This window comes from Limulus polyphemus, unplaced genomic scaffold (genome assembly GCF_000517525.1).
Source record: "Limulus polyphemus unplaced genomic scaffold, Limulus_polyphemus-2.1.2 Scaffold4861, whole genome shotgun sequence".
NCBI classification, from domain to species: domain Eukaryota; kingdom Metazoa; phylum Arthropoda; class Merostomata; order Xiphosura; family Limulidae; genus Limulus; species Limulus polyphemus.
The window spans coordinates 42047-52446 of record NW_013670471.1 but is presented as its reverse complement, the minus strand read 5'-3'; the positions used below and the strand labels follow the sequence as shown (position 1 = coordinate 52446).

The 10400-nt window shown below is 31.6% G+C and overlaps 1 protein-coding gene across 1 annotated transcript; it reads left to right on the top strand.

The window, feature by feature from the left end:
* Positions 1–6889: 6889 nt before the first annotated feature.
* Positions 6890–9140, top strand: LOC111088960 (protein dachsous-like; the record flags this gene model as incomplete). The annotated part of the gene is made up of 3 exons (XM_022400406.1): positions 6890–7129; positions 7916–8260; positions 8767–9140. Coding segments are annotated over 3 exons (959 nt in total), but the record flags the coding sequence as incomplete, so codon positions are not given.
* Positions 9141–10400: the final 1260 nt, after the last annotated feature.

Here is a 10400-nt window from a genome sequence, read left to right as displayed (position 1 = left end):
TGTTTCCTTCTTTAACATTTCTACAAACTTGAACATTTGTACACTTCTATAAATTGCTGTAAGCCTACGCTTCAAATGACGTCAACTAAGGTAAAACAGATAAAGTAACTGTGATAATTTACACATTCACTCTATATCTTGAAAACTGCTTTATCTGTCACATCTTTAGAGTTTTTCATATGTTCTATAAGCCTATCTTGTTAAATCGTTCGATCTGAACATTATCATTAAAACCAGTAGCTCTCTGTAGCTTACAATACAATTACAACATTAAATATATAGCTTGTAATAATAACTTTAAAACATCAACCTTATCTTATTAAATGTACATCAATGACTTGTTTATAACTGTTCAGGAATGAGACCATCCCTGTTTTTCCTGTATTTGTTAATGTAACTGTCACAAAACAATCACTTAATGCAATCAGCAATTAATGGTTTTTTTTTCTGAATTTTGCTTTCCAACAAATCATACATGCTAAAAAAGCAATTTGTTGAACAAATAGAAAATTTTCGGGCGTTTTACTAACTTTCGAAAATTCTATATATTTTCTGTAGTAGCTTATTGGATGATAAAACAAACTACATAATGAATAGCTGAGTTTACATAACAACTTAACTATTCATACTGTACTACTCAATATTTACATAACATCCTAACTAGCCATACTGTACTACAAAGTGCGCAATATATGGACATTGGTATTTCTTTTTTCTCAAAAAAATTATATTAACTTTCTAACCAATACTGTTAATGAACGTAAAGCTAAGGAAATAATAGAGTTTACGTTATTTATGGAACATACAAACACAAGCTCTTGACTAAAAGTACTGTCGCGGATTTAATGCTTTTTGAGCACCGTGACATTTCACCTAGCACCGAAAACAATTCTCTTATACTTGAAACATGCATCTCTCTCTGAGTAATTTGACGATTCTGATTCTAAAAATCATGCTGAAAATTACTGATCACATCTAGTTTGCGAGTTATGATACATTTACTCAAAATATTATTATAACACCTTTTTCTTTAATAACTTGATTTATTCTTTGAAAATTGCATTTAAGAATGTTTAAAAACAATACATAACAGCAACACCAGTTTAAAATATCAATGATTATAATAAGATTATATACTGAAAATACATTCAGGCTATATTCAAAACTTTCATCATGGTATTATTTTTTGTAACAAAATATCTGCTTGACTTGTTGCACCTTTTGTGTATGTTCTCAGTTTCACACTCTAAGAAAACACAGTAATCTCCCATCATCACAGGATTCCGTCTTCCCTGATATCACTGTTCCACTGTTGAAACATCTTGATGGAAGCGCTCATCATGCTTCGTTCACTGCGTCTAGATCATCTGGAAATAAGTCTAAATGGGAGTGTAAGAAAAACATCTTTAGTAGCATCCTACCCATTTTCCTGTAGTTCTCGAGCATATCATCAATCATCACAGCATTGTTTTCATCTCTGTGATTCCCTACGAAATTTTTGACAACCTGTAAGTTCTTTGTGATTGAGTACTCTTTCAAATAATCATTCATTTTTGCTACACTGATTTTTGGAAACTTGTCAGATATCTGAAACCATTACCATCTTTGCCCATTCCTTTTACAAAATTCGTCATGAGTCTCAGTTTTATATGAAGTGGAGCAGGAACACATTTGGAGGATTCACTAAAGGTTGATACTCGATATTCTGTTTTCCTGTTATGTAATTCTCTCTCACTGGCCATTTCTTGTTTTTGAATGATGTTTATCATGTCGGTTGTCCCAGAGACACAAAAAGCAACAATGTTTGGTATATACTGATTGGTGATAATATTTGATGGCCTCAGGTATAATCTGCATGCTTTGATAATTTTCTTTCATGTTCACAGCATAAGCAACAGAGGTCGATGGATTAATGTCCCCATTGTGCAAAAGTACAGCTTTCAGACTAGACTAACTTTAGATGAGTCGACAAAAAGTCTCCATTCTTGAGGAGGATGTTCAGCATCTAATTCTTTCATAAACGTATCAACATTTGTACATAAACACAAAATATCTTGCATACTGTAATGAGAAGCAAGAATTTAATGGCGATTTCGATACATTCAAACTCTTGTTTCTGGAGCTAATAAATTCTATTGCTGTAAATGAGAGCCAAGAAATTCCCCATGTTGCTTTGATAGAGACAAGCCATGAATCAGATCATTTAGCTATTCTTGTGTTTTCAAATGAGGCAGTTTATGTTCAGGTGTCACAGAAATAGAATTACTAGATGAAGAGGATGAAGATGATTTATTGTCCTCTTCGCAGGATAACTCTTCTGCTTCTCAATTCGCTGATGGATGTGGCACTGGAAGACCATCCTTATGAGGTAATGGTTTCATTGCAGATGCAATATTTAGATATTTAATTTATTGTTTAGTTTCGTTTGAATATCTAAACATATTAGTCATATAAAAAATATAAAATATTTCATATTTACAGAACTAGAGTTTAAAAGATGAAAAACACAAATTGTTGCAGAATTTGAACATATTGCGGGTATGATGAGAGGAAGAAGATCAGACTTTGTTTTATCTGTGCACAGAGCGAGGTGAAGTGACCAACTGAGTGAATGGGAGGCAACTGAGAGAGAGGCATCTGACTGCACCCCTTTTATGGTCACTCGAGGGGAGGGACTCCTCGAACGTTATAGCAAACTGAGCACGTGAGATTTTTGTGATTCCCTTGTGAAGCAGGTAAGCTTGGGAATGAAGCAAAATTTGTACAATTCGCTACAGTTATATCGAAAAAAAATAGTATATGTGAACAATATATTTGGAATTTTACACCGATACAATACAATCAACATTTGAAGTTATCGAAAATGTATGCCTTTTACCCACTCTCCAAGTAAACTTAATATCACGGCATAAATCTATTGTACTGAGTTGATTACATGGTATTTCACATAGTGCTGATAAAATATTGAGATATTACAATAACTCATAATCTAGAGGTGATGGACAAATTCGGACTAAATGTTTGAACTCAGCACCATCAAATTATTCCGAATCACTTGAGTTTTCTAAAGTAGCAATTTTTTGTTGGCAAGTGTTATTTAATCATATGTAAGCAAAACTTTAAACAAGCTTTCCTAAGAAAGTCTTGTAACCAACGTAAACCTATAAACAGTTCCAACAATGAAACTTTAGCATAGCATCTGAGATAAATTACCACGACACACGTTACTGTTTAGGTGTGGAGTAAAGTAGCAGGACATAATAATGATTACAGCCCAGAAATAGTGTTTATGAAGATACAAAAAACAAATAACAAAATAAACGAATTCGTAGAAAAAATGCTGGAATGTTGGTTTTGTAATAAAGGTATAACAATGTTAAATGCAACACAAAGAAAATAATATGCTAAACATACTATGAGGTGTATATTACTAGCGTTAACTATACATAATAAGAGTTTAAATTAAGAGGATATAAAACCAATACTCTAAGGTATTTCACTATTACCCTAAACAATTTGTAGAAGATTTGAAGTGTAGACATGAAAGTTTTTAAAAGGTCATCATATTCTGTAGAACCTCTAAACCCGTAATCATTAGCAAGAATATTGTTGAATTTCCTGTGAATTGAATGAATTTTGTGTTTAAAATGCTATAAGAGAATCCTATTTTGAGAAAAATGAAGGCGCTTTTATGAGCTTTATCCAAGAAGTCTTGTGATGTTGAACTAATTCTCTGGTGGAAATATTTGTTTAGCAGTAGTTATTGCGGTACTTGCCAGGTACGCCGCTAGAGGGCGAAACAAGTGTACAGGGGGAGGAAAGTAGAGATGATGATGTCATAGACACCATAAATGATCACGCCATAGTTCCACGAAGTGTCATCAGAGGGCGCATTACTAAAGGCACGTTGCTAGGACGCCATGGCAGGCGAATGTTGTCATGCCAACAGAAATTGTTCAGAAGTGTAACTAGAGAGCGCATTGGTATGCTGGCATGATAGTGTCTCAATGTGTCATAAATGTCTAGATTTAATTATGTTACAAGTAAAACCATTATTTTAATGACAAACTTACTGTATCACCAGCATGGCTTTATGTTATCCATATAACTATGATTTTTATTGTTCTTGACAAAATACTTCCTGTTACACATGTTACTTTATAGTTTTAACTTGCATGTGTTTTACAAAGGTGAATGATATTTCTGTAGGCAGATAGAGTTACTATAGGCAGATTGTGTTACTAGAGATGTATGATCTTATTAAGTGGATAGTTTTATATGATTGCATAAAGATTTAAACTTATGGTTATATTTTTCAGTTACATGTGTTTTACAAAGCCAGGTAGTGTTTAAACAGCAAGTCATTCATTTAATATATTTAGTTGCAGCAAAATGATTTACTACTGATGTTAAAAATACAGATACAAATGAAAATAGACACAGAGAGTTGACGTAAGGATACGTTTTAAGCCAGACATTATAACCAGGAAACATGTGTTATACATCTTTTTCAGGATGTTATACATTAGGTATAGAAGTGAAAAGTGTTTTACGTATAAAACCATATGAAATGTAAAAAGTATGCTTAAATATAGAAGCAAAAACTATAATCAGTATGTTAAATCAAAACTGACTTACTTTTTCAATGTTTATAAAAACAATATGTATGATAAAACTTTTCAGCAGTAACTATATTGTGTTAATAACACTATCGTCCTATAGAAACAAAGTAGATGAAAAATAGGAAGAGACACGTTGAAACCTACATGCTGTCCTATGGACGCATAGACACACCTTCGTAAACGTACAAAATTAAATGTTAATTGAAATATATATATGCAATTCTGTTAAACACTATCAGCCTTTGTAAGATACACACCCAGAAACGACATCCGTCTACAGAATCTTTGTAACACAATCCTTTTAATAAAATTTTGAATGTAAGACACTAAAACATTGTGTCATGTGCAATAAAGGATACCTGGTGCGATAGGGTCAAACAAAAACTTTACTAATATAGAAATTACTTAAAGTAACAACAATTACCATTCACTTGAAGTACTATTCATAAAACTTTCCCCTGCAATAGACATACTCACCTAGAAACAAAACCGCTGCCAATTTCCATAAACTTTGATTGTTATGAAATACAAAAGTCGTCGCTCATACAATCAGTGTGGGCACTAACGTCAAGACTGCTGTTTGATAGGAAATACAAAGATCGTCACATTATCACGCATACAATCACTGTGGGCTATTTCAACATAACATTTGATGGAAAGTTTTGACTTTTGTGTTTGCTTAAGATAATGCTTTCATTTCTACAAGCCAGATATTATATTTCTGTATTTTTCAAAACATCATTTAAACTTATTCGTTTCCAAATACACAAATGAGCATAATCGTAAAAGAACATTTAGTTATAAATAAAGTGATTATTTCAATGATATTTTCCTCACAAAGATTTTGAACCAATGTTTCGGTAAGATGAATTATACAATTTCGTGTGCTTACATAAAACTCACATTCCATCACATGTTCCATGGACAACACATAATAAAAATATCAGAACATAATAAAAGAGACAAAAAAAAACCATTTAAACAACAAAGATAAAGTTGGGGTATGTGTTGATTAAAATCACCTGGATAAACTGATATGTACATGATTACATGATATGAACGTGATTACAAAATATGGAACCGTTTTCACCCAAAATGATCTTTAACAACGTCGAAAAAGTCAATACCTATAGATGAGTCTTTTAAACTTGAAGTTACTACATTTGAATTGCCTATAAACAGCAACAGACGTAAGTTATCAAACATTAGTCTTGATCGACTTAAAAATGATCAGTTATTATTACTATAAAGAATAATGACAACCATACCCGTGGTGGGCAGAGCACAGACAGCCCATTGTGTAGCTTTGTGCTTAATAACATACAAACAAACAAATACAACGCGAACATCCGGATTTTATTCCCAGTGATGGAGAGAGGGAAGATAACCTATTCTGTAGCTTTAGCACTAAAAATAACCAACAGTATATATATATACATATTGTTCCCAGAATAAAAACTTGAAATGAAACGTGGAGGAGACACTCCCCCTATCCTACCTAAATTGCACCCTTGAGCTCATGCAACATTTCCTATTCTTAACTCAGTTTGAAATGCTTTTATTTGTAAAATTCAATATTCAGCTTTAAGGCAAGATTTTTAGGTAAAAAGCATCTGGAAATGGATGTTTGAATATATTTAATTTTAAGGATACTTTAATAACTAACATACATTTGCATTTGATTGACTTCTTGCGAATATTTTTTTAACTTATTTAAGGTTATACTTATTATTAAGTGTACTCCAAAGAGCGTCAAGCAATACAAAATTTTAAGGTTAACTTAGTACTTGTAAACAGTAATAAAGTAACCTGCCACTAATATTTAGAATATCATTATAATGCGTTTTGTTGGTGCTGAAACTGTGAGAGAACAAATACCTATCCAGGTTTCTACTCCTTATAACTACGACCATAAACATTCATATGGCTATATTTCCGTCGTATAGTTTCGATATCTATAAAAAATGGTTAATAGATATCTTGTTAGTTTGTCCTAACCCATAACCATATTAACCATTTTGATAGAAGTATCCTAAATTATTTTCCTACATTACGAGAAGAATAAGTTTAATGCATGAGGCCAGAATTGCAACTAGTGCCTTTGAAGTTTTAATCTTGAATCATGACAGTAGTAGCAGTTCTCATTCAGCTTTCTTCAGTAACTCGCTTATAGTAAAAAGGAAATGTAACATAATGTAGTGTCTAACTTTAGCACCATGTATTATTTCCTAATACAGTTTTAATTACGATAAACATATTTCTTTCAGGATTATTGTCAATCGCCAAGTCTTTGGATAGGGAGCAGCATCACTTTTATGAACTAAACATCACAGCTAATGACCATGGCAAGCCAGTAAAATCAACGTCCCAGATTCTAAAAATCAATGTAGAAGATGTCAATGACAATCCCCCACAGTTCTACCAACATATTTATAAGGCTGTAGTTTCAGAAGAATCACCAGTTGGAACAGAAGTGATTAAAGTTGAAGCATCAGACAAAGACTTGGGTATTGGTTAATTTTTTATAACTTTAAAATGTAAAAACTTTGATAATATTAAATATTAAGTCCGTTCACCTTTATTGGACTCATTCTTTGCAACACTTAGAAATTCAGGTTTGATAACCTTGATAAGTTTTTGTTACTCTGAATTTTTAATTGATTATAAGTTTCTGTTATTTAACTATTACCACAATGGTTGATTGTGTTTTCAAATTTTTACAAGTACTAAGTATTTTAAGCATTTTTAATGTTGATCAAAAAGTATGTAAAACGTTGTAGTACACAAGAATGTGTTTCTAAGTTTTAGTTTCAGAGACAACAACTGATGTTAAACAAAAAATGGTACACCAAATTCACAAATTTAACTTTGCACTTTTAGTTTAATCAATATAAAGCAGAAATAGACATCAAATGTTATTGTAATTTGCCCTAGAGGTTTATTTTTTTCACACTTAAGCTAAGGTAACATTTTAAGTAGGAGGGTTGGATGTTAAGAAAATTGACTAAAGACCATTACTGGACAAACTGCTTTTTCTTCAAGTCTTTAGTGCTATCTTACCAATTAAGAGCCCAAACAGGTTTCTTACAGCTATGTTTCAAAATTAATCATAGTTTAGTTACAAATTCTCAAGATCTCAGATAGCTAATTTAAAAGATATATATATATATTATTTGTGTTACTTAAAAAAAATTCTAATTAAATATAATGTATATATATATATATATGTATGTGTTTTCTTTTGTGAGTTGTATTGACTTTTCTAATTAGCAGTGCTTTTCATTATGACATAGGAATTAATGGAAACCTGACATACATCATTCCAAAAGGTTTAGCCAGTGACAAGTTTATCATTAATGAACAATCAGGACAAATTCTTACTGCTGATTCACTAGATCGAGAAGAAAAAGCCATTTATTTACTTACAGTCTATGTGAAAGATGGGGATTTTCCTGCTTATTTTGATTCTACAACAGTTGAAATTGAGGTTCTTGATGTCAATGACCATGCTCCTAGTTTTGGGGATTCCTGTTATTCTCTACAGATTCCAGAAAATAGTGATCTCAGTGTTATTCATACAGTGGTGGCCACTGATTTGGACACAGGGAAGAATTCTGAAGTTACCTATACCATAAAAGGTATCATAAGGTCAAAATTACTACAATTTTAACAAGTGTTTATCATTCAAAACTTATGGACTTTTGATTTATGACTATGATGAATTTGTGTCATATAACTGCTGAAGTTCAGGAGCTTGAGCAAATAATTATACTTCAAGTTAAAAATTGAATCAGCAACTTGTAACAGAGGAGCATAGAATAAATAAATGATTGCAACAAACAAAATGCTTCATAATTCATAGTAATCTGATATTTTTTTCCAATCATCAGGATATTGTTAAAACTTATTTTCACAACAGAAAGCAATAACTAAACTACTACTTTGTTTGGGACCTAACTAAGTTCTTGTTTTATAATAATTTTTAGTTCTTATGTATTTTAATGGGAAATTTTTAATTTTTGATTATCTTCTCATCAGTGTTTATAACATTAAATAATAGATTATTAAAATAAATCATTCAAACTATTACAACAGCGGGTTGTGTACTGAAAAAAATTAATTACTTTCCATATTTTTTTTTGAGGTGGAAACATCAACAACAAATTTAGCCTAGACCTCCACAGTGGAGAGCTTTCTAGCCATCCTCTAGACAGAGAGGTGATTCCAGAGTATTATCTTGTTATTGAGGCTCAAGACAAAGGGAAACCATCTCATTCAGTCTTGTGTAACATTACTGTTACTGTTCTGGATCAGAATGATAATGATCCTGTGTTTGAGAAAAGTGAATACAGTGCATCAATTTCTGAAGGTGCTCTATTGAACACAAAAGTTATAACTGTTAAAGCTCATGACCAGGACGAAGGGATTAACAGCAATATCACCTACTCCTTAAGTAATGAAACACTTTCTCTTTTCAAGATTGATAGCACCACTGGTGTGATTACAACAGCTGGGTAAGATATAAATAAACTTTAATAATATAATTTATGTATATATAACTAAGTTGTGATTTACATATAAGAGTGTGTTTGAGACTGTAGGTCAGTTTCAAAAACAATGATTTTTATTGTGTAAACCAAAAGAGGTAGCTTTTTTTAATTATATTTTACTTTTTATTATTACAACATGGAATATTTATTTATTCTATCTGATATATAAGTCTCTTGTGTATATATACATATAGGTTAGAAAGCTTAAACTATAGTAACTATACATTTCTTCTCATCAGCTTGCCACTGAGCTTAAAGCTTCATTATTATAAACATGTATTTTGTTTGAAAAACATAATGTTGTGTACCTAAATGGTGTAAAGAATAGTACAAGGAAGACCTGAAGCCTTGGTAACTTATCTGGTGAATCTTTAGGTTAATTAAGAGAGAATTTTAATATTTTAAGATTAGAATTAAAATTATCTGCTCAGAGTGAGATTTGTCTCTAAAGCTTGTACAAATGAAGTTTGTATTTAACATCAGGGAAGTAATTTGGCCTAACGTAATACATAACATAACCTATGGACAACAAGGTACAATTTGGTCCTTCAAAGCTGTTCTTGTACATCCACCTTTCGAAAAGGTAAAAATTTAAACCCACCTTTACTTTTCAGAACATCATCAATTACCCTCTTAAACACCTGTAAAGTGCTGGCCTCCAGTACTGCCAGTATCAACTAATTCTATAAATCAACCAGTTTATTAGAAAAATATAATTTTCTAAACTCGAGCCAAGGCTATCTTTTCCAAATTCTAAATTTTATCTTTTCATTATATGATCTTTAGAATGTAACTAGGGGTTCCCTAACTTTGCCAACCAGCGAACCCCCTTCAACTTGTTTACTACCTTGGCACACTACCTCCCATTAAAAGGTTTTTCTCATGTGTAACTGGTGAATCATATGCATATTTTACTACCTTTACAGCTTGATTCTAGTTTTAAGAAAAGATCAATGAAAACAGATTTAAATGTTGTAAATTAATATATATATATATATATAACGAATTACTTTAATGTGAAGGATGATACTGCTTTACTGAAACAATTTTGCTAATTTCTGGGTCAATTGTCTGACAGTTTCAAACAAAGATCCGGCTCCACATTTCTCTTATTACTATACTTCGATTTTATACAAGCAAGTTGAGAGAAACCTCGCTCACATATATAGGTTGTAGGAAATGGAATTATATATTTTACTACTTTGAATGATGGTTCAGGATCATCACA